General features: G+C 42.2%; 1 protein-coding gene across 1 annotated transcript in view; it reads left to right on the plus strand.

The window, feature by feature from the left end:
• The window catches only part of LOC126456767 (filamin-A), an 885,319-nt gene that overhangs the window by 770,924 nt on the left and 88,084 nt on the right, over positions 1-26,311 (plus strand). The window contains exons 38-40 of the mRNA XM_050092525.1: positions 7,680-7,853; positions 19,424-19,663; positions 19,881-20,024. Coding sequence (XP_049948482.1) covers positions 7,680-7,853; positions 19,424-19,663; positions 19,881-20,024 — 558 coding nt within the window. The remainder of the gene's footprint in view (positions 1-7,679; positions 7,854-19,423; positions 19,664-19,880; positions 20,025-26,311) is intronic.

A 26,311-nucleotide genomic window follows, 5' to 3' on the forward strand; every position in this document is an offset into this window, starting at 1 on the left:
TATGGGTGGGATGACTCCTTTCGTGTGTAGAGCCTCGGGGGCTCCCACTGTCCATGTGGCGAGCATTACATTTGTAGCCTTCTCACCTTTACTGATCCGAATCTTTCGACTGGAAGCATTCTTTGTTTTGCATCTGTCTGTGTTGTTAATTGTATTAGTGAGGGTTGGATGCAGGTGTGGTTTCTCTCTCCGTAGATGAGCCCAGAGAATTCCTCACCTGCTCTGACGTATGTACTGGCCCAATACAAACATTTCTCAGTAACTTATTTATCAACTCTGTCATTACGATTGCCTTCAGTGACTTCAGTTTAATGCTCCTATGTACTTTGATCATCGGAACACATTCGTGACAAATGTCACTGGGTGAAGTACCTCCGTGCTGAGGGGCTGCTTATCTCACTGTTTAATCCCTTAAACCCCAACCGACCGTGTCACTGAGGTGACACGATATGTGATGTTACACGTGATATGATGCAGAAGCCACACATACATTGGTGGAGTGCATAAAACTATAGTTGAAATGAGTTAACTGGTTGACATTGGGACTACAGTAACACAGTGGCTACAAGATTCCCTCATTTCGTCTGGTGCAACACGAGTGCTGGTTGCTCCTTGCAGTTACATCATACAGTATCTGGGAAGGGAAATTTCAAGTCATCTGGTGTATTTTATGTAGATGAAGCAATGCTGCATCCACCTGTGTAGTTGGTACTCAATAAAACTTTTAACTTTTCGCATACAGAATTAAAAACCACTCTTTTGGGATTGGTACGTGTTCTGTGCTTTGCAGCATTTCTCACTCAGTTTTGAGGAAACTGTTTGGTAATTTGTTTTTTAGTCTGATACCACAGTTTGCTAATGAACTGGTTTTTGCTTGCTGTTGCCCATAGTAATGGTAGTAATCTAGAATTACATAAAATAAAGGACATATTTTGAAAAGTTTGGAGTAAAAAATGTAGTCGCTGACCAGTTTACATTTGGTGTATTTTAGGTGATACAATGCTGTGTACCAAATGTAGCCAGTGTATCGAAATTGTGTTTCGTACTCGAAGTAGAGCATATTGCTTTCCAGTTTTGAGTACCATATTCACCCAAATGTATGCCACACACCAGAAATGAGACTTGAGAGGGGGATTTACCCCCATTTCGAGTCACATTTAAAAATGAAATGAAATATAGCTCATCATATGGTGGATAAATTATAAAGTGGCCCCATCTCTCAGGGATTTGCAGTGAGTAGTACATATTTGTAGTAATTTGCATGGAATTAAATTTAACCTGTTGGACACTTTGCGATTACTGTCAATTGCAAACACTTACAGCAGTGAGAATTCCCGATATCTATCAAAATATTCCAAGCAGAACTAGGGCAGCTAAGACTTGTATAGAGTGTACCACAACAAATGTTCAAGTTGCATGTCTGTCTGTCCGTATCACATGAATATCATCCAAATTTTTTTTTTTTTTTTTTTTTTTTTTCTTTCAATGAAATAGTGTTTTCATCCAAGGAAGCTTAGGCTTCACAGATTATTGTACCTGATTTAAAGAAAATAAACTGGATGTAGAGAAAACCATGTATTCAAGACATTGATTTGTTTTGTCTCTGGTAGAGGTTAGCTAGGGTACTTTATAAGATAGATATTTTTAAAATTTTAAACAATATAAGTTGTCTGCGCAGAATCATTTCCAACGTAAGTTAGCCATACAAAGTGTGAACTGTAAGTATTGTCATTATTGCAGAAAATGTTTTTTCCTACAATGCCTTCCCTGTCTGTCAATGTTGTTCGACAAACAAGTTAGGTCACGGCTGCCTAGAATACAGGTTGCCATAATTAGGAACTACACGGAGCTGGACTGCGAGTGGTGACGAAACAGGCGAGTCTTGCTGCACTGCATACGTGAACACAGTTTGGATTTATAGTTACTTTGCGAATACTGACAGCATTGAGAAATGGCTTGATGTACATTGACATGTACCAGCAGCTTCCAAACAGACCTGGAGCTGTCACAACGTAAATCTGTACTTACTATGCTTGAAAATTTCTGGAAGTTTCTTAAAAGTGTCTATGTGTATGGTGTGTATGTAAAGAGACTTATTTTTATTGCTATGAATATCTACATCTAAATGGATACTCTGCATATCACATTTAAGTACCTTTACAGTAATTCTCTTTTATTCCAATCTTGTTCAGCTCGTGGAAAAAGTGAACACCTTCATCTTTCAGTGCTAGCTCCGATTTCTCTTATTGTATTATGGTGATCATTTCTTCTTATATAGCTCAGCGTCAACAAAATATTTTCACATTCGAAAGAGAAACTTGGTGATTGAAATTTTGTGAGAAGATTCCATCACAATGAAAAAGCCTTTGTTTTAATTATGTCCACCTCAAATAAGTGTCCTGCCAATAAAACACTGTCTTTGGTCAGCCTTCCCAACAACATTTTCTGTGTGTTCCTCCCAATTTAAGTTGTTTGTAATTGTAAGTCCTACATTGTTGTTGTAGTGGTCTTCAGTGCAAGGACTGATTTGATGCAGCTCTCCATGGTACTCTATCCTGTGCAAGCTTCTTCATCTCTGAGTAACTACTACAATGTACATCCTTCAGAATTTGTTTAGTGTATTCATGCCTTGGTCTCCCTCCATGATTTTTACCCTCCGCACTTCCCTCCAATACTAAATTGATGATCCCTTGATGCCTCAGACTGTGTCCTACCAACCGATCCCTTCATCTCCTAAAGTTGTGCCACAAATTTCTCTTCTCCCCAATTTTGTTCAGTGCCTCCTCATTAGTTACATGATCTACCCATCTACTCTTCAGCATACTTCTGTAACACAACATTTCTTGTCCAAACTATTTATTGTCCATGTTTCACTTCCATATATGGCTACACTCCATACAAATACTTTCAGTAAAGACTTCCTGAAACTTAAGCCCATACTCAGTGTTAACAAATTTCTCTTCTTCGGAAACACTTTCGTTGGCATTGCCAGTCTACATTTTATATCGTCTCTACTTCGATCATAATCAGTTATCTTGCTTCCCAAATAGCAACACTCATCTACCACTTCAAGTGTTTCATTTCCTAATCTAATAGCCTCAGCATCCCCTGATTTAATTTGACTACATTCCATTATCCTTGTTTTGCTTTTGTTGATGTTCATCTTATATCCTCCTTTCAAGACACTGTCCATTCCGTTCAACTGCTCTTCCAAGTCCTTTGCTATCTCTGACAGAATTACAATGTCATCAGCAAACCTCAAAAGTTTTTGTTTCTTCTCCATGGATTTTAATTCCTAATCCAATTTTTTTCTTTTGTTCCCTTTACTGCTTGTTCAATATACAGATTGAATAACATCGGGGAGAGGCTACAACCCTGTCTCACTCCCATCCCAACCACTGCTTCCCTTTCGTGTCCCTCGACTCTTAAAACTGTCACCTGGTTTCTGTACAAATTGTAAATAGCCTTTCACTCCCTGTATTTTACCCCCCCCCCCCCCCCCCCCCCACCTTTAGAATTTGAAAGAGAGTATTCCAGTCAACACTGTCAAAAGCTTTCTCTAAGTCTACAAATGCTAGAAACGTAGGTTTGCCTTTCCTTAATCTTTCTTCTAAGATAAGTCGTAAGGTCAGTATTGCCTCACGTGTTCCAATATTTCTATGGAATCCAAACTGATCTTCCTTGAGGTCGGTTTCCACAAGTTTTTCCATTCATATGTAAAGAATTTGTGTTAGTAGTTTGCAGCTGTGACTTATTAAACTGATAGTTCAGTAATTTTCATTCCTTTCAATACTTGCTTTCTTTCGGATTGGAATTATTATATTCTTCTTGAAGTCTGAAGGTATTTCGCCTGTCTCATACATCTTGCTCACCAGATGGTAGAGTTTTGTCAGGACTGGCTCTCCCAAGGCTATCATTACTTCCGATGGAATGTTGTCTACTCTGTGACCTTGTTCCAACTTAGGTCTTTAAATGCTCTCTCAAACTCTTCACACAGTATCATATCTCCCATTTCATCTTCATCAGCTCCTCTTCCATTTCCATAATATTGCCCTCAAGTACATCTTCCTTGTACAGACGCTCTATGTATTCCTTCCGTCTTTCAGCTTTCCCTTCTTTGCTCAGAACTGGTTTTACATGTGAGCTCATGATATTTTCTCCAAAGGTCTCTTTAATTTTCCTGTAGGCAGTATCTATCTTACCCCCAGAGATATATGCCTCTACATCCTTACATTCGTCTTCTAGCCATTCCTGCTTAGCCATTTTGCATTTCCTGTCAATCTCATTTTTGCTTGCTTCATTTACTACATTTTTATATTTTCTCCTTTCATCAATTAAATTCAATATCTCTTCTGTTACCCAAGGATTTCTACTAGCCCTCATCTTTTTACCTACTTGATCCTCTGCTGCTTTCACTATTTCATCTCTCAAAGCTACCCATTCTTTTCCGTTATATTTCTTTGCCCCGTTCTTGTCAATCATTTCCTAATGCTGTCTCTGAAACCCTCCACAACCCCTGGTTCTTTCAGTTTATCTAGGTCCCATCTTCTTAAATTTCTGCCTTTTTGTAGTTTTTTCAGTTATAATTTACAGTTCGTAATCAATAGATTGTGGTCAGAGTCCACATCTGCCCCTGGAAATGTCTCACAATTTAAAATCTGGTTTCTAAATCTCTGTCTTACCATTATGTAATCTATCTGAAACCTTCCAGTGTCTCCAGGCCTTTTCCACGTATACAACCTTCTTTCATGATTCTTAAACCCAGTGTTAGTTATGCTCTGTGCAAAATTCTACCAGGTTGCTTCCTATTTCATTCCTTACCTCCATTACATATTCACCTACTACTTCTCCTTCTCTTTCTGTTTTTACTGTCTCATTCCAGTCCCCTGTGACTATTAAATTTTCGTCTTCTCTCACTATCTGAATAATTTCTTTTATCTCAGTATAAACTTGAACTTCTGTGGTAGGCATTGGCTTCGTGTCTATCTTCCCTACAATAATGCATTCACTGTGCTGTTTGTTTGTCCCCCCCCATGAACCATGGACCTTGGGGCAGCAGCCTTTTCAGTAGTTGCAGGGGCAACAGTCTGGATGATTGACTGATCTGACCTTGTAATACTAACCAAAACAGCTTTGCTGTGCTGGTATTGCTAACGGCTGAAAGCAAGGGGAAACTACAGCCGTAACTGTTATTTTGTTATTCTGCTAATGCAAATGCATGTGTAAATACTTTTATTTTAATAAAGTTCATATTTTGACCTGTATTACTTACAATATGATAATATTTCTTTTTCCCATTTAAATTTCGATAGTCTGAGTTTTCGATAGTTCGAGGTGGTTCCGGTCCCATTCACCTGGAACTATCAAGACTCTACTGTATTTAGCTTATTTACAGAATCTATGTTATTTTTCTTCCTACAAATAAAGTTTAGTTATCTGGAGTAATATAAATAGCATGTAAAATAACTCGGTCATAAACTGTGTCGCACACCTAACCTGACACAAAGTGCATTAGTTGCCAGCAAAACTTTGCTTTGTTGCAATTGGAAAAAACCAGAGTGTAACTATGGAAAATCATTGCACTAGCATGCAGAACACACAAATATCTGATAATGCTGCTACATCTAAAGAGTCCAATTTATGAATTAAAATATTATATGACTTTCCTCTTCTATGCTATGCCATATAAAGAAATAAAATGTCATTAATTAGTCTGCCTTCCTCAAAAAATATCTTAAGAGTGCAGCATTGCTTAGACCTAAAATACTGTAGTATGCAATTTTCTCCGTGCGTGCGATTTGCTTTATGTTAACACTCATTTCCTCTTTGTATTGTGGACTGTAAATTGATGGACAAATAATGATCAGCCTCCTTGAATAATATATTCTCCTTACCTGTTGCCCTCCTCTTATCTAAATGACATGGCAAAAATTATGAAAATGACAGATTGCTGTTCAACATATAGTGGAAATAATGAGTTGCAAAAGGCACAACAGAAAGACTGCTAAACAAGTAAGCTTCTTGTGAATTAGAAAACATACACAAACATTCACACAAATGCAACTCACACACAGAGAGCACTATCTCTGGCTGCTGAAGCCAGACTGTGGCTATAGTGAATGGTGGGAGAAGCAATCTAAGTGGTAGGGGTAAGGAGAAGGCTGGAGCGGGGATAGCAAAGTAGGTGTGGTGGATGGTAAAGTGCTGCTTGTTGGAGTGTGTAAGGATGAGGTGGGGACAAAATAGGGCAGCAAGGTGTAGTTGGGGGGGGGGGGGAGGGAGAGGGAGAGAGAGAGAGAGAGAGAGAGAGAGAGAGAGAGAGAGAGAGAGAGAGAGAAGGTGTGGTTGGGTTCAGGAAAGGAGAGAAGCAAACGAACTATGGATGCGTTGGAATAGAAGGCTGCTTAATGCTGGCATTGGAATGTGGAAGAGGATAGGTGGGTGAAGGACAGTGATTAATGAAGGTTGAGGTCAGGAGGGTTATGGAAAGATATGATATACTGCAGGGACAGTTCCCACCTGCACAATTCAGAAAAGCTGGTGTTGGTGGGAAGGATCCATACTGCACAGGCTATGAAGCAGTCATTAAAGTGAAGAATGTCATGTTTGGTGGCATGCTCAGCAACAGGGTGGTCCATTTGTTTCTTGGCCACAATTTCTTGGTGGCCATTCATGCAGCCAGACAGCTTGTCGGTTGTCACGCTTGTGCAGAGTGTAGCATATTCCAGCTTAGCTCGTAGATCACATCACTGTTTTCGTAGGCAGTGCTGCCTTTGATGGGATGGGTGATGCTTGTGACCAGACTGGAGGTGGCTCCTGCATTTAGATCTGCTACAGGGATATGTGAGCCATGAGGCTAGTGGTCAGGAGGAGGATTTGTGTAAGGATGGATGAGGCTATTGTGTAGATTCGGTGGTGGACTACCACTCTTGGAGGGTTTGGAAGGATAGTGGGTAGGGTGTTCCCCCATTTCAGGGCATGACGAGAGGTAGTCAAAAACCTGGTGGAGAATGTGCTCAGGTCCTGGATGCTGCTCAGTACCATCCGCTTCTGTGACCAGACAGTGGAACTTACGGAGGTGGTGGCAAAGGATGTCTGTTTATTTACCAGGTTGGGAGGGCAGTAATGTGAAGTCTAGATACCTGTGGCCATAACATCTGTAGTGACCAGCAGTCTGCCTTGAAATATATCAAGGGTCTCAGTGAGGCCTCCTACTCCCCCCTTCCTGCCCTCCATACTGCACCTGGCTGCCATATCCTCTCCTCATTTCGTCCCTGTGTGTTTCCATGAGCATCCCCCGCCCCTCTAACCTGGTCTCCCTCCCTCTCCTCACCCCAGCCTCCTCCTTAGCCCCATCCTCACCACCCAGATTGCTGTGCTGGGGCTAGCATTCTGGCTTCAGAGACTGTGTGTGTGTGTGTGTGTGTGTGTGTGTGTGTGTGTGTGCGCGCATGCGTGCATACGTGTTTTCTAATTTGTGTGCATGTTTTCTAATTCAGAAGATGGCCTTTTGGCCAAAAGCTTACTTGTTTAGCAGTCATTGCCTGTCTGTGACTCTGCATCTCCACTATATTGTGAATAGTATTCTATCCTTTTCATAGTATTGTCATTATTCTATCCTGTATATTTCATTGTCCAACATGGCAAAATATTTTCAGTGGTGGTTCTTGTTTTCACAGTGGATACTTCAGATGCAGGAAGAGGAGTTATAAATGTTAGCATCAGAGCAGCTGGCCAGGAAGTGAAACATTCGATTAGGCAGACTGAAGACAGCCGATATGAGGTGATTTTTCAACCGAAGCTTGCTGTACCTCATCGTATTGATGTTAAACTCAATGGACTACATATATCTGGTAAGAGACTGAACCGAGAACATTTGAAAACTCCAGTGCCAAGGAATAATAGCTTTAATTTTCTCTCAAAACCTTTACGTCGAGAAACAGTTTAATTACTAGAGTGTACTCCACAAGAGTGAGTGCACTTGTGATTTAGGATCTTTAAGAGAGGATCTCGAAAAGAAGATCGTGTATGAATAGTAGTGGATCCTGATAACAGTTTGGATCATTACATCAGTCACAAAGCGGAGATTGATCCTCACACTAGTGTGTAGATTGTGTCACTCCTTGTGTGATATAGCAAGCCCTGGGTCAAGTGTTATATTGAACATGTTAGTGCAGAGCCCACAAAATCTCTCGAGGGAGAGGCTCATTCACATGTGCGTGTGACTTGTGCACTGTCCCTCTCATTCACACCGTACATGGCTTTGTTTGTATCTGAATGCTTCTGGTAAGAGGCTACTTGATGGCTAATTGCCAGAAGCATCCAGTCTGATCCAACACTACCCATAGAATTCCAATGATTTACAATGTGCGTAGTGGGTTTTTCTAAGAGTAAGTTCACCTGAAAGATAAGAGTTGCTGAATAAACATAATTACAGTTGATACAGCTGCTAATAAAACAAAATACTGCAGATTGGATAAAACCTATAATATTAAAGAAAATCCATTTACACTCTTCCAAAATATCAAAAGCATTATTAATAAGATGGATGAACTTCTGTAATAATGAATGCACATAATGTGTAAGTACAGGAGGCAACGAACCAGATAGCAGAGATATTGAGGCATCAGCAGGTACACACAAAAGAGAAAGAAAACTTGCCAGATTTTGCTGACACACACACACACACACACACACACACACACACACACACACCTCCTAAGGTGGTGTTACGTCACCCACAAAAACTACAAAACATCCTAGTCTATCCCTGTGTCACATCCAGTCACAAGTCTTTCACACAGGGATCATATTCCTGTGGAAGATCTAGGTGCTCATGCACACACATGCCCATGCACCTCCTGTAATCTTACATTGGGCTGGCTGCACACACAGGGCCGAGATTGCATTTTCCCATGTGGACTAGGATGTGGTGGACTTTGGCTAAAGGAGGCAGAGTGTCAGGAGGCAGGGAGAAGGGTTGGGGGTGAGTGGCTAGTGGCTTGGAGGGAGGCACCAGTTTGCTGTCTTGGAATGTGGGGGGGGGGGGGGAGGGGGGAGGTGGATGGGCTGGGCAGATGATATGCAGGTAGTGGGATGAGGTGCACGATGAAGGTGATATGGAGATGTGGAGTAGAAGGTAATGGCAAGACAGAGGATGGTGAAACTGGTGGGTGGAGAGAGTAGAGACAGTGAGTTAGCAGAGATTGAAGCCTGGAGGGTTACAGGAGCCATGGATGTGTTGCAACGATAATCCCATCTGCATAGTTCACAGGAGCTAGTGGTGGAGGTAAGGATCCAGATGACGTAGGTTGTGAAGCAGCGATTGAAATTAAGCATGTTATTCTCGGCTGCGTGTTGGCCATCAGGTAAGTGTAAGTGATGGGTGTGTGGATTGGACAGATCTTGCACCTCAGTCTTCCACAGGAATACGATCCCTGTGTCAAGAGGTTGTGAGTGGGTGTGGCATAGGGATGGATTAGGATGCTTTGTAGGTTTTGTGGGTGATATAATACCACCTTGAGAGGGGTGGGAAATATCTTAGATAGAATGTCACTCATTTCTGAGGATAATTATAGATAATCAAAGCCCTGACAAAGGATGTGGTTCAGTTTCTCCAGCCCAGGTTGATGGGAAGGGGGCTTTGTAGCAGATCCTTGGGGATGGTGGAGGATGATGGGAGGTCAGGATGAGGAGGTGCGAGGATATGGCATGGGACATATGTTTTGGGGCCGGGGCATAGGGGCTGTCTGTGAAGGCCTACAATAGTGGCAAGGTTGTGGGTGTGAGGGTTGTTGTTATATAGGGAGGCGACATCAGCTGTGACAGAGATTCAGGAGAAAAAGAAGGAATGGAGTGCTGGAGAGAAAGTGGAGGAAGTGGTCAGTATCTTTACTGTGAGAGTCTAAGGTTTAGCTTGGTTGGAGGTATTGGTCAACAAGAGCTGAAATTCTTTCAGTGGGAGCTGTCATGGGGTCTCCAGGATTGTTTAATTTGCAGATTTTGGGGAGTGTGAAGAAAGTGGGTGTGCAGGGTGCCATTGGGGTGAGGAAGGAGATGGACTCGAGGTACACATTCTGGAATGGATCTAAGGATTTCTGTATGTTGGGGAGTCAGATACTTGACGGAAGTCTTCTATCAGGTAATCTTGTGATTCCTCATGACAGTGGTGGGGGTTTTCGGCTGCAGGGAGGATGATTAAATCAGGATCTGTTTTGAGGTTTTGAGTTGCTGTCCTTTCTGTTGTTGACAGGTTAGTGTTTTTAAGGAAGCATCTGGGGAAAGATGATGAGGCCACAAGGCAAGGTGTTTGTGGAAGGTGACAATGGGGTGATTCTGAGGGAGTGGGGGCAGTGGGTAACGAAGGTCACAATTGGATGGTGGTATGATCTGTTGGGGACAAGGCTCAGTGTTGGTATTAAGTTGGCTTTGGTTGGAATAATTGGTGGGAAACGAGTGTTTAAACTGAAGGGATAAGGAGAAGGAACATAGGTATTTCACAAGACCAACATGGTTAAACTTTGCTGTGGGGCTGAAGGTGAGACCTTTGAATAGGACTGAAACTTCTATAGGATTGAGGTTTCTGGTGGAAAGATTAACAAAAATGTTTTGGGTTGGTTTGGCTTCTGAATTTCGAGGAGTATTGAGAGGGAATTTAGGAGGAAGTGGTGAATTGATAAGCTCAGCTAGTTAGGGTTTGGGTACTGTGAGGGGTCACTATAGATATGATAGGTGTTTGTGGGTAGCGGTGTTCCAAAATGGGGATAGGGTGTCAACAGCTTTGACAATGTATGGAGTTCGTGTCTGGAGTTCTCTTCCACATGTTGGAAAGCAGTGGTTTCAATTTCGAAGGTCACAGGCATATTGCAGGTGGTTAGTAGGTTTGATGTGGACAGAGGTACTGATGTAGCTGTCTTTGAGGTGGTCAACATCTAGGAAGTGGCTTGTTGGGTTAAGTAGGACCAGGTGAAGGAAATGGGGGAGAAGCTTTTGAGGTTCTGGAGGAATGTGGATAGGGTGTCCTCACCCTCGGTCCAGATTGCAAAGACGTCATCAGTGAATCTGAACCAGGTGAGGGGTTTAGGATTCTGGGTGTTTAGGAAGGATTCCTGTAGGTGGCCCATGAATAGGGTGGCATAGGATGCAGTGCATAACTTAACTGCTATGAGCACTTCATCTTCGATACTGTAAGACAAATTTCACCTACTGCAGCTCTTTGCTTTCCCTAATTTGGATGAAGGTAGTATGGGCCAGAACAAGAAAAAATTGCCTAGTAAACATGAGCTCTAAAATGCATACTTTAGAGCCTCTTTCAGTAGAAAAGATGGGTTTCACAGCAGTAAAGATGAAAAGGTGCTTGTAGCTCAAAGGCTCTTAGAGCCCATGTTTACTAGACTTTTATGCTTTGAATGACTGTTTCAGTCATATTTGCAAATATTGACCATTACTCCTGGGGCACATTGGTGAGAAAAAAATTGTCTAATGGTTCTAATGCTCCATTTTCCTTGTTCGAACCAAATGCATGAAAGAAAATGAACATGCACATTTCGAACCACAGCATTTTTTTTTTTCTGAGTCAGTTTTAACAGAAAACTTGTTCATTGTTTTGTAACAAAATGTATAGTCTATGTCTATCTGACTGTTATATAAGGGGCATTCAAAAAGAAACGAGACGGAGGCATAATTAGCAAAACCAATATGTGTATGTTAAGACGTATTGACCCTGGCTGTTAAGACACTTGTCCCATTGTGACACAAAGTGGTGACTGGCCATCTCATAAAATTCCTGGGGCTGCGATGTTAACCAGTTCCGCACATACAGCTGGATGTTGTCGTCAGAGGTGAATAGTTTGCCCTTTAGAGCCTTTTTAAGGGGACCAAAAGATGGCCCCCTTCCAATTCACTTCTTGCAGTAGGGGACAACAGTGAATGCCCAGTGTTACTCGCAAACCTTGACCACCGTTTGCCAAAAATCAAAACGACCAGGCAATCTCACCTGTGGGGTCATTCTGTTCTAAGACAATGCAAAGCCTCATACAGCCAATGCAGTCGTAGCACTCCTCCAGAAATTCAAATGGGAGGTTCTCCGCCACCCTCCATACAGTCTGAACATCTCTACCTGTGATTATGCCATTTTTGGCCCCCTTAAAAAGGCTCTGAGGGGCAAACGATTCACCTCAGATGACGATGTCCAGCTGTACATGCGGAAGTGGTTAATATCGCAGACCTGGGAATTTTATGAGAGAGCCATTCACTGCATTGAGTCACAGTGGGACAAGTGTCTCGGCACTCAGGGTCAATACTTCTAGCGTACAGGTACTGTTTCTGTAATTATGCCTCCGGGTCATTTCTTTTTGAGTGCCCCTTATAGTATTGTGGAAAAATTTGAAGTATATTGATCAAGAACTTTTGTCAATGTTTGCTTCCTCCTTTATATACATTTCTTAATTAAAAATATATAACTTGTGTCCATCCAACTGGCTTTTAGCATATCATGTGAAAATATAAATTGCTTGTTGTTGTGGCCTTCAGTCCTGAGACTGTTTTGATGCAGCTCACCATGCTACTCTATCCTGTCCTGTCCTACCAACCGATCCCTTCTTCTAGCCAAGTCGTGCCAGAAACTCCTCCCCAATCCTATTCAGTACCTCCTCATTAATTATGTGATCTACCCATCTAATCTTCAGCATTCTTCTGTAGCACATTATTTCGAAAGCTTCTATTCTCTTCTTGTCCAAACTATTTATCGTCCATGTTTCACTTCCATAAATGGCCACACTCCATGCAAATACGTTCAGAAACGACTTCCTGACACTTAAATCTATACTCAATGTTAACATATTTCTCTTCTTCAGAAATGCTTTCCTTCCCATTGCCAGTCTACATTTTATATCTTCTCTACTTCAACCATCATCAGTTATTTTGCTCCCAAAATAGAAAAACTCCTGTACTACTTTGTGTCTCATTTCCTAATCTAATTCCCTCAGTATCACCCGACTTAAATCGACTACATTCCATTATCCTCATTTTGCTTTTGTTGATGTTCATCGTATACCCTCCTTTCAAGACACTGTCCATTCCATTCAACTACTCTTCCAAGTCCTTTGCTGTCTCTGACAGAATTACAATGTCATCGGCGAACCTCAAAGTTTTTATTTCTTCTCCATGAGATTTTAATACCTACTCCGAACTTTTCTTTTGTTTCCTTTACTGCCTGCTCAATATACAGATTGAATAACATCGGGGAGAGGCTACAACACTGCCTCACTCCCTTCAGAATTTGAAAGAGAGTATTCCAGTCAACATAGTCAAAAGCTTTCTCTAAGTCTACGAATGCTAGAAACGTAGGTTTGCCTTTCCTTAATCTTTCTTCTAAGATAATACGTAGGGTCAGTATTGCCTCATGTGTTCCAACTTTTCTACGGAATCCAAACTGATCTTCCCTGAGGTCGGCTTCTACCAGTTTTTCCATTTGTCTGTAAAGAATTTGTGTTAGTATTTTGCAGCTGTGACTTATTAAACTGATAGTTCGGTAATTCTCACATCTGTCAACACCTGCCTTCTTTGGGATTGGAATTATTATATTCCTCTTGAAGTCTGAGGGCATTTCGCCTGTCTCATACATCTTGCTCACGAGATGATAAGAGTTTTGTCATGACTGGCTCTGCCAAGGCCGTCAGTAGTTGTAATCAAATGTCATCTTCTCCCGGGGCCTTGTCTCAACTCAGGTCTTTCAGTGCTCTGTCAAACTCTTCACGCAGTATCATATCTCCCATTTCATCTTCATCCTCTTCCATTTCCATAATATTGTCCTCAAGTACATTGCCCGTGTATAGACCCTCTATATACTCCTTCCACCTTTCTGCTTTCCCTTCTTTGATTAGAACTGGGTTTCCATCTGAGCTCTTGATATTCATACAAGTGGGTCTCTTTTCTCCAAAGGTCTTGTGGCAGTGATATTTTTCATGTCTGGTGCAAAGTGATATCAAAAGTGCGCGCGAGGATTTTTTTTCTTTTTTTTTCCTCCATGTGTTGTTTTTTATCTTTGCCGTGAGACGATAGTGTTTCCTAGTTCTTGTTACTTCTCTGTTGTTTTTTTAGTTTCTTCTCATTGTGAGTTTTTGCGAATAAATATTTTTCCGTTAACACATTATACCGGTCGGCTATGCAATTATTTGTTGTAGGCAAGTCGCCTACATAATTGCTGACCCCGACGTGATCTGAACACGCAACCTTCTGATCTGGAGTCAGAAGGTTGCGTTGGGGTCACCAATTATGTAGGCGACTTGCCTACAATAAAGGTTGACGAATAATTAAGTGGACACAAGAAATGGACAAAGCATTTAATGATCTTCAAGCAAGCCTCAGCAAAGCAGTGTTGCTCGCTCACCCAGTTCATTACGCACTGCTAGCTATTGTTGTAGACGCGAGCCAGTCAGCAATAGGGGCAGCACTGCACCAGCATGTAGAAGGGCAATGGCAACCACTACGGTTTTTCTCTAAAAAGTTAACAGACTGCGCAACAGAAGTGGAGTGCGTATGACAGAGAATTGTTCATGATCTACGAAGCAGTTCGATACTTCTGCCCACAAATAGAGGCTGGACCAGTGACTGTGTTTACAGACCACAAACCCATAACATCAGCTTTTAAAAACACCAGTGATAAGTGCTCACCAAGACAGTTCCGTTATATTGAGTTCATAAGTCAGTTCACGACAGATATACGCAGAGGCGCAGAAAATTTAGTGGCTGACTATTTTTCACATATTTGCGAGATTTCAGAAATTATAGACTATGATAAACTTGCAGTGGAACAGACCAAGGATGCAGAGCTACGACAGCTGTTAAACGACCCGTCTACAGGTCAGAAGTTCGAGAAAATTCTGGTGCCCAACTCCAAGCGGAAGCTGTGTTGCGACTTTTATCATGGCAGACGAAGATCATTCATTTCAGAAATATTGCGCAAGATGGCATTTGACAGTGTCCACACATTATCGCACCCAGGAGCCAACGCTACAATCAAGCTGCTGACAGATTGCTTGTGTGGCCTCCTATGAAATGAGACACGTGCCTTTGGGTACGTTCCTGCATTCCTTGTCAACAAAGTAAAGTAGGACGACATGTGCATGCTGATATTGGAGATTTTCTGCTAGATTCGCACACATTCTCGTGGACCTGGTTGGACCACTCCCACCGTCAGATGGTTACAAATATTTGTTTACGGCCATAGATTGGTGCACAAGATGGGCAGAAGCAACTCCAATAGTCGATATTTCAGCCGAAACTACTGCGAAGACGTTTCTGTGTACGTGGGTTGCCCATTTTGGATGCCCCCTTCATGTCACAACTGGCCAAGGACATCAGTTCGAATCTACGTTGTTCCTCGAGCTATCCAAAATGTGCGGTTTCCAACGCCACCACACGACAACCTATCACCCTGCCAGTAATGGCACAGAACACTCAAAGCAGCATTGATGTGTCATCAAGAGAGATGGACGGAAGCATTACCATTACCATTAGTGTTGTTAGGCCTGCGGACAGCTCACAAACCCGATATTGGTGCATCAGTTGCCGAGATGATTTACGGCAAGCTACTAAGGATTCCTGCAGATTATTTAGTACCAACCTCACTACCTGGACCAGAGGGCCTCACACACTGGGTGCAGCAGCTAAAATGTCACTGCACAAATATATGTTGCCCGCCACCTTCTCGCCATGGCAACCGTACGGTGTTTGTACACAAAGACTTATACGATTGCTCTCAAGTAATGTTGCAAACAGACTCAGTCAAATTGCCTTTACAACCACCATATACGGGCCCATTTCAGGTGCTGAGTAGAAATAAGCATACCGTGGACATATGTACAATGGTGTTCCTACAAAGGTATCGATTGAACGTGTCAAGCCAGCACGGGTTTTACCCTCTCCCACCTCTGACACCATGCCTGTACATCAACACATTATGGATGCAGAGCATACCGAAACACCGCTCAGTACATAGTCAGAGACAGTCTCTTTAATTTTCCTGTAGGCAGTATCTATCTTGCCCCCTAGTGAGATAAGCCTCTACATCCTTACATTTGTCCTCTAACCATCCCTGCTTAGCCATTTTGCACTTCCTGTTAATCTCATTTTTGAGACGTTTGTATTCCTTTTTGCCTGCTTCATTTATTGCATTTTTATATTTTCTCTTTTCATCAATTAAATTCAATATTTCTTCTGTTACCCAAGGATTTCTCCTAGCCCTTGTCTTTTTACCTACTTGATCCTCTGCTGCCTTCACTACTTCATCCCTCAAAGCTACCCATTCTTCTTCTACTGTATTTCTTTCCCCAATTCCTGTCAATTGTTCCCTTATGCTCTCCCTGAAACACTGTACAACCTCTGGTTCTTTCAGTTTATCCAGGTCCCATCTCCTTAAATTCCCATGTTTTTGGAGTTTCTTCAATTTTAATCTACAGTTCGTAACCAATAGATTGTGGTCAGAGTCCACATCTGCCCCTGGAAATGTCTTACAATTTAAAACCTGGTTCCTAAATCTCTGTCTGACCATTATATAATCTATCTGATACCTTCTAGTATCTCCAGGATTCTTCCATGTATACAACCTTCTTTTATGATTCTTGAACGAAGTTTTAGCTATGATTAAGTTATGCTCTGTGCAGAATTCTACCAGATGGCTTACTCTTTCATTTCTCTCCCCCAATCCATATTCACCCACTATGTTTCTTTCTCTCCCTTTTCCTGCTCTTGAATTCCAGTCACTCATGACTATTAAATTTTCGTCTCCCTTCACTACCTGAATAATTTCTTTTATCTCATTATACATTTCATCAATTTCTTCATCATCTGCAGAGCTAATTGGCATATAAACTTGTACTGCTGTAGTAGGCATGGGCTTTGTGTCTCGTTCACTATGCTGTTTGTAGTAGCTTACCTGCACTCCTATTTTTTAATTCATTATTAAACCTACTCCTGCATTACCCCTATTTGATTTTGTGTTTATAACCCTGTAGTCACCTGACCAGAAGTCTTGTTCCTCCTGCCACCAAACTTCACTAATTCCCAATATATCTAACTTTAACCTATCCATTTCCCTTTTTAAATTTTCTAACCTACCTGCCCGATTAAGGGATCTGAAATTCCACGCTCCGATCCCTAGAATTCCAGTTTTCTTTCTCCTGATAATGACGTCCTCTTGAGTAGTCCCCGCCCAGAGATTTAAATTAACTCATCCAAAAACTTTGAGTTTTTGGAAAGAACTTTTCCATTTTATAGATTGGTGTAGAATAGCACCTGGCACCTGTTGTACATGTCATTGATACAGTAAAATTTCTGGTGAAAAGGATGTCAGAAAATTATAGTAAAAATACAAGTAAGGTGTTTGTTAACAGCAAGAGTTACATACATAAAAAACACAATGCCAAAAGTAAAATATTTATAAATATTGTTTAGTCATGCAGACATAGATCAGTGGAGGCAACTATCCAAGGAATATACAACTTGCTTGAAAATGCACTTAACTGACATTTTCAGATTACAGACAGCGAAAAGAAAAGCAGCATTGCTATGAGTCTGGGCAGGTAGGTTAGAAAATTTAAAAAGGGAAATGGATAGGTTAAAGTTAGATATATTGGGAATTAGTGAAGTTTGGTGGCAGGAGGAACAAGACTTCTGGTCAGGTAACTACAGGGTTATAAACACAAAATCAAATAGGGTAATGCAGGAGTAGGTTTAATAATGAATTAAAAAATAGGAGTGCAGGTAAGCTGAACTAGGAGCCCAACTGAAAACACATAAAGACAATAGCCACATAAGACAAGTCATGAACTGTATAGGGAGCCCTGTTCATCTGTTAAGTCAAACATTAAATAAGATAATCAACAACAATTACACTTTTAGTAATCCATTTAAAAAAAAAAAAACCTGTTAACTGATGAACTGATTAACCAAATTAAAAAAGTTAATAAATCACTAGAGAGTAAATTTCTTTCATTAGACATGGTGAAGTTATATACAAATGTCCCTCTGGATGAAACAATTAATGTTCTAAAGAGCAATTTTTTGAAATATGGGAAACTTGGTCAACTAGAAATCAAACTTACGAAATATCTGCAATTAATCCAGTCCTGCACCTACTCCATTTTAATAGAAAAACTTCCATGGTCTTAGCTATGGGCTGTAGCCTGATGGGGACATTAGCTAATATTTCTTGATCATTTAGAATATAAGTTTCCCATAGAACAGCTGTAGTTAACAGAGAAGAAGTGTGCTATAGACAGACTGTGGATGGCATGATAATTTTGTCCACTGGACTAAAGTAGGAGGCATCTGCAATTCATAACTTGTGTGACCTGCACAAAAATATGACTCACTTCTGATTATGAGAAAGATAAGAGTATTGATTTTTTCTGAAAACTGGCCATGCCTGAGAGGACAACCAGCAATACCTCAAGTCATACATGATACACAAAAACATGATTTTATTTGTAGTTGTTATTAAAGTTTCATGTTGCCAGATAATGCACATGTAAAAGAAGAAGGTCCCCGTGTAGTAGCACTGAAAATAGAAGTTTATTTTTACAGAAACTGAACAAACAACAAAACATCTTCACGGCGACAGAAACTAAAGTTATTGTCCCATTCTGTTAGAAGAAATGTCACTTATCGAATACAGTTCCATGAAGTCGCGAGAGAAAGCACACCGTCTGTTACTGTAGATTACTCTCAGAGGACGCAGTCAGTCATGGTCACAATTGGCGGTCCCGCAGTGTGACATCAGAGACTCTTCATTTTATTGAATTCACAGGCGGGTTCAGTCACACAATTGAGATTGGATTTGGATTCTGCACTAGACACAGATTCCAATTGCCAAAGAGCTGCGGGTGGGGGTCCTAAAAAGACCGGCAGGCATATGGATACTGTGGCCTAGCGGGTGTCACGCGGCTTTGCAAATGCAACATTTTGCCGGCTGTGTCCGGCGATGGTAGGGCCCTCGTTTCCCCAGTAGGTGCCATAATGTAGTGGAGAGGCAGCCATGTGGCAAGAGACTGTTGCCTGTTAAATGTGCTGAAGAAATGTGTTGTCTTAATTTGTTCAATAGAGTCACAAATGGTCTACTGTTCAACAAGGACTGATTGTTCAGGACACGTGAAGTTATTTGGAACACATCTTTTTTGTAATTTTATAAATGACACAATTGTATTGTTTCTTTCCACTACATTCATATAGGTAGGAGTAAAAAATTAGTGTGTCATTGTTCAAATCAATTTACAGTCAAACTAATATTGTGATTAAAAAGTAAAAAGAAAGAAAAAAGAGCTCAGTTTAAGGAAAGACATATTTAAACTCTGCTCTAACAGTTTTGTCTTGCATGTCATTCGTATGGCTAGTAATGGACAGTTAACTTCATAATATATTACAGGCTGCCCATTTGAAGTGCCTGTGAAAAATCCAGCTGTAGGTCAAGATGTAATAGCCACAGGACTTGGCTTATATCAATCACAAGCAGGCAAAGTTACTACATTTGTGATCGAAACACTTGGCCATCCAGCAAAGGAGTTTGATGTGGTGATCACAGGTCCACTCGGTACAGCGGTTCCAGTCAGGTGCTATCAACAAAAGGATGGGAACCTGCTTGCTGAGTTCACAGCTGTTACTGCAGGTTTGTAGACGAGATGAAACAGTATATTTTTTATTTGTGTTGGTTGTTTTCATACTTTCATTTGAAGTGTTATGATCGTCTTGCTTTTTGTTTTCATGTTTGCATATATAATGTGAGCATCTAACATCACATTTGTTACTGATATTTTGTCCTAATGACAATATCATCTACTTCATGAATATTTCTTGTGGAAATAGCCAGCACTTCTTTGCCCCAGGGACATACAAAATCGATGTCACGCACGGTGCGAGGGCAGTGAGAGGTTCACCTTACTTCTGCCGAGTGTACGACGCTTCTAAAGTCGAGATAGCGGATGTCAGTTCCAATTCGGTTGCTGTCAGTGAAAAGATTGCATTTAAATGTAAGTATTTTCAGTATTAGTATATTAATATTGTAATTAATTATGCTCCCAAAGCTACCTCTGGTGTTAGTTGTTTCACTCCAGTTGTCCAGACAAAGTATTCCACAGTTTTCCTAAATGCCAGAATGATTCCTGTAAAATATCCGCAAACAATTTCCTGCCAGTGTGCTCTATCCCCAATTTTCCTTCACCTTTAATATTACTTGGCTGACAAACAATTGCGTGGTGGCAGCAACACTTCACCACATTAGCCCCTAATGGACAAGGATGGACTGGGGGCAATCATATGCTGGAAGACTGCATGGAGTCAATGCGGCACACCAGAATTTGTATGGTACTTAAGTAGTAGGATTGTTGTGCTCAACACAAGCACAAAGTATGTTTGCCCATATTTCTTTTTCTGTTGATAATGTTTTAAATTAGGTATGTGTGAAACTCCCTTCCACCCAGCAGACTATAAATAATATAAACCTTAGTAATCAGCCTTAAAAACCTACTCAGATTTGTTATACTATATTGCTATTGATTCGCTTCTGATGAAATGGATTTAAAAAAATTAAACTAAACTAAACATGCAAAATTTATTTTACATCATCGATTGTAAACTTAATTTGTGCATTTTAAAAACTTGGCAACAGCCTTCGCATTCCGGAACAGTCATTTCATTCACTTTCCCACTTTGATAGTAATTAATGTTGTCAATATATGTTGCATATTAACATTTTTGACATTGTTACGAGAGTTTGTTAGTGAGTGTAACCAAGAAAAAACTTCGAGAAACAAATATGTCTTCAAGAAATATGTAAACTTTATCCCAAGTTTTCTTTCACTACTTACAGAAACTGTTGTCAGTGTATTGTAGTTTCAGATATTAGGGGAACTTGCACTCCTCATAACTAAACACATCCTGAATCTAAAACAAAATCAGCGAAGCTAATTTTAAGTTAATTTTTTAGCGTTCACAAAAGTGTGACACCAGTAAGAACGCACAAACTGTGAATACTATCCTCAGGCACGGGATGAGTTCATTGCTGCTTGTAAGCAGCTGGAAATTGCTCCAAGTGATCGGAAGCAGCTTCAAATGCTCGTGTCAGGCAAAATTCCGAGTTGGGTAGTGGAGCTACTGAGGTATTGTCCTCTTCTGTGGATGCTGTCTGCTCTGCAGGAAGTATGGGCTCTACACCACAGAGTGGTGTGTGTGAGGCAGGCATAGAAACCCTGAACAGAATATGTGCAAACTGAGGATGACTCGGCCCCATAACAGACGAAGTCAATCTGCTGTCCTCCACAGAAATTGTGCTAGTGAGACACACTTCACTTTTTGAGAAACCTGCTGTGCCCCCTATTGAGAGGGAGGTGTCTGGCAGTCATAGGTTGTTGTGATGTGCATTAAATAACAATAACTGTTAGGGCTGTTCCAACTGGCGTGCTTGCTCAAAGGAGGTTGGGTGGGCAGTGGCAGACGGACAGTAACATGAGAGTGTCCTAACAGCTGAGCCGTAGCATAAGCATTCACACTGCACTGGCAGACTGCAGAAAGGTGGAACTGTTAGGAGCAGGTTGCAGGTATACCGAACCCCTGCAGTAGAATCATCTGGCGGGTAGCCAATACTACTTGCGCCTGCTAGCCGGCGTGACGAGGGACGGGTAGGAGTTTCTCACGCTGTGGGGCAGTGCCGGAGCTGCCAGTATCAGGGGCATGGAAGCAAGTGCTGGAGGATATAACATTTTGTGTACTCTGTGTGTACAACTGGAGGTCTTGGTCGATGTGTTGAAGGGGCTATTCCAGCATTCGTGAAGGAATGGGGAGGAACAAACTGCAGATTGTGGCACACGTTGGAGCAGATGGTGTCTGTCATCAAATTGTTCTGGTGACACACAGAGAAGATGGAAAATAATAGTGTTTCTCTGTGAGTTCCAACCAAGCTCACAGTCTCCAGCACTGTTTCCCGAACTGATTATGGCCCCCTGATTCTGAGTCAGTGGAAGGCTCGAACAGAGAATGTGAAGGTTCTGTGATGAACAAGGCTGCGTATTTTCAGATTTGCTCCACAGGTTTGAGAACTGTAGGTTCATCCAATGTGGGTCGGGGATACACAACATGTCAGAGGTTGCTGCCCAGGAAGCAAACTGCATGTGGTGTGCACACAAGGATTTTTCACATTATGTGGTTTTGTGCGTGATCCTCTTTGTGCTAGCTGTAGGAAACCCATAACTTTTAAGGTAAGCTTCAAAGAAATGCACCCCCCACCCCACAAATGAGAATATTAAAATACTGTTGGTTAACTGCCAAAGTACTCACTACAGAGTGCCAGAGTTTGAAGCACTCCTAAGAAGCAGTAAAGATCACATAATACGAAGGTGGCAACTATTATTTCACAGCTCATAAAAAATAGATACGTGTTTCAAAGTCTTACTGACCTTCAAAGTAGTCACATGCATTGTGTATAACCCATTGCCAGCGATGTGGAAGTTGTAGGATACTCTTAGCAGTGCCAGTTGTGTTGACAGTTCGAGCGTTGCTGTCTATAGCCCGACAATTTTGAAGCAGTTCTGAAGCGAATGCCATGAAGTGTTTCCTTCGGTTTAGAAATCGAGTTGAACTCAACAACGGCTTAAGTCAGGGGAGTGCAGTAGGTGGTATAGCACTTAGCAGCCTCATCAGTCAAACGAATCAGTAACAGCTTGAGCTTGAGCATTGTCCTGCAAAATGATGGTCAGGTCCCACAGAAAGTGTCATCACGTCTGTCTCTACGCTGTTCATTTTTGGAGTACAACCTACGATCAGCTTAAGAGACAGAAGTGATGACACTTTCTGCAGGACCTGACCATCATTTTGCAGGACAATTCTCAAGGGTACAGTGCAAGCTGTTACTGATTTGTTTGACTGATGAGTCTGCTAAGTGCTATACCACCTGCTGCACTCCCCTGACTTAAGCCATTGTGAGTTTAGCTCGATCCCTAAACTTAAGGAAACACTTCATGGCATTAGCTTCAAAACTGCTACAAAATCATCGGGCAATAGACTGCGACGCTCGAACTGTCAACACAACTGGCACTACTAAGAGTATCCTACGACTTCCACATCGCTGGCGGTGGGTTATACACAATGCTGGTGACTACTTTGAAGGTCAGTAAAACTTTGTACGAGCTGTAAATAAATAGTTGCCACTATTCAAATTCCAACCCTCGTACTTGGCACACAAAGCTCTTTAAAATCTGAAGTTGACAGCAGTTAGATTTTTATGGGAAATTTAAACATATATTGATAGCATAGGCTAAAGGGAAATGGAGGTGGTGTAATTATCAACTTTAGACAACTTTCGCTAGAAGCCATGTTTCCCAATCTTATTGTCATCACCAGATTAGAAGTTAACTATCCAATAATAAATTAGGATGAGGTGACTTACCGAACGAAACCGCTGGCAGGTCGATAGACACACAAACAAACACAAACATACACACAAAATTCAAGCTTTCGCAACAAACTGTTGCCTCATCAGGAAAGAGGGAAGGAGAGGGGAAGACGAATGGAAGTGGGTTTTAAGGGAGAGGGTAAGGAGTCATTCCAATCCCGGGAGCGGAAAGACTTACCTTAGGGGGGAAAAAAGGACAGGTATACACTCGCACTCGCGCACATATCCATCCACACATACAGACACAAGCAGACATATTTAAAAGACAAAGAGTTTGGGCAGAGATGTCAGTCGAGGCAGAAGTGTAGAGGCAAAGAAGTTGTTGAAAGACAGGTGAGGTATGAGTGGCGGCAACTTGAAATTAGCGGAGATTGAGGCCTGGCGGATGATGAGAAGAGAGGATATACTGAAGGGCAAGTTCCCATCTCCGAAGTTCGGATAGGTTGGTGTTGGTGGGAAGTATCCTGATAACCAGATAACCAGCTACAATGGGGCGGCCGGGATGATTGGGTTTGTGGATTTTAGGAATAAGTTAGGGGTGCGGGGTGTCGGTGGGGTCAGGAGGTTGATGGAGTCAGGTGACCGTGGTACTTGATCGTCGGGAGTATGTGGCTGAGGGACTGCGTCAGCTTTCAGACAACACCACATACAAAGTTTGCCAAGGTAACCCCATCCCCGATGTCCAGGCGGAGCTTCAAGGAATCCTCAGAACCTTAGGCCCCCTGCAAAACCTTTCACCTGACTCCATCAACCTCCTGACCCCACCGACACCCCGCACCCCTACCTTCTACCTTCTTCCTAAAATCCACAAACCCAATCATCCCGGCCGCCCCATTGTAGCTGGTTACCAAGCCCCCACAGAACGTATCTCTGCCTACGTAGATCAACACCTTCAACCCATTACATACAGTCTCCCATCCTTCATCAAAGACACCAACCACTTCCTTGAACGCCTGGAATCCTTACCCAATCTGTTACCCCCGGAAACCATCCTTGTAACCATTGATGCCACGTCCTTATACACAAATATTCCGCACGTCCAGGGCCTCGCTGCGATGGAGCATTTCCTTTCACGCCGATCACCTGCCACCCTACCTAAAACCTCTTTCCTCATTACCTTAGCCAGCTTCATCCTGACCCACAACTTCTTCACTTTTGAAGGCCAGACATACCAACAATTAAAGGGAACAGCCATGGGTACCAGGATGGCCCCCTCGTACGCTAACCTATTCATGGGTCGCTTAGAGGAAGCCTTCTTGGTTACCCAAGTCTGCCAACCCAAAGTTTGGTACAGATTTATTGATGACATCTTCATGATCTGGACTCACAGTGAAGAAGAACTCCAGAATTTCCTCTCCAACCTCAACTCCTTTGGTTCCATCAGATTCACCTGGTCCTACTCCAAATCCCATGCCACTTTCCTTGACGTTGACCTCCACCTGTCCAATGGCCAACTTCACACGTCCGTCCACATCAAACCCACCAACAAGCAACAGTACCTCCATTATGACAGCTGCCACCCATTCCACATCAAACGGTCCCTTCCCTACAGCCTAGGTCTTCGTGGCAAACGAATCTGCTCCAGTCCGGAATCCCTGAATCATTACACCAACAACCTGACAACAGCTTTCGCATCCCGCAACTACCCTCCCGACCTGGTACAGAAGCAAATAACCAGAGCCATTTCCTCATCCCCTCAAACCCAGAATCCCCCACAGAAGAACCACAAAAGTGCCCCACTTGTGACAGGATACTTTCCCGGACTGGACCAGACTCTGAATGTGGCTCTCCAGCAGGGATACGACTTCCTCAAATCCTGCCCTGAAATGAGATCCATCCTTCATGAAATCCTCCCCACTCCGCCAAGAGTGTCTTTCCGCCGCCCACCTAACCTTCGTAACCTGTTAGTTCATCCCTATGAAATCCCCAAACCACCTTCCCTACCCTCTGGCTCCTATCCTTGTAACCGCCCCCGATGCAAAACCTGTCCCATGCACCCTCCCACCACCACCTACTCCAGTCCTGTAACCCGGAAGGTGTACACGATCAAAGGCAGAACCACGTGTGAAAGCACCCACGTGATTTACCAACTGACCTGCCTACACTGTGATGCATTCTATGTGGGAATGACCAGCAACAAACTGTCCATTCGCATGAATGGACACAGGCAGACAGTGTTTGTTGGTAATGAGGATCACCCTGTGGCTAAACATGCCTTGGTGCACAGCCAGCACATCTTGGCACAGTGTTACACCATCCGGGTTATCTGGATACTTCCCACCAACACCAACCTATCCGAACTCCGGAGATGGGAACTTGCCCTTCAGTATATCCTCTCTTCTCGTCACCCGCCAGGCCTCAATCTCCGCTAATTTCAAGTTGCCGCCACTCATACCTCACCTGTCTTTCAACAACTTCTTTGCCTCTACACTTCTGCCTCGACAGACATCTCTGCCCAAACTCTTTGTCTTTTAAATATGTCTGCTTGTGTCTGTATGTGTGGATGGATATGTGCGTGAGTGCGAGTGTATACCTGTCCTTTTTTCCCCCTAAGGTAAGTCTTTCCGCTCCCGGGATTGGAATGACTCCTTACCCTCTCCCTTAAAACCCACTTCCTTTCGTCTTCCCCTCTCCTTCCCTCTTTCCTGATGAGGCAACAGTTTGTTGCGAAAGCTTGAATTTTGTGTGTATGTTTGTGTTTGTTTGTGTGTCTATCGACCTGCCAGCGCTTTCGTTCGGTAAGTCACCTCATCTTTGTTTTTATATATAATTTTTCCCACGTGGAATGTTTCCCTCTATTATATTGATAGCAATAATAAATTAGGATATTTGTGGTTCTGAAAGTCATTGGCATGACAAGAGATCCTACAA

Source organism: Schistocerca serialis, chromosome 2 (genome assembly GCF_023864345.2).
Source record: "Schistocerca serialis cubense isolate TAMUIC-IGC-003099 chromosome 2, iqSchSeri2.2, whole genome shotgun sequence".
Lineage (NCBI taxonomy): Eukaryota > Metazoa > Arthropoda > Insecta > Orthoptera > Acrididae > Schistocerca > Schistocerca serialis.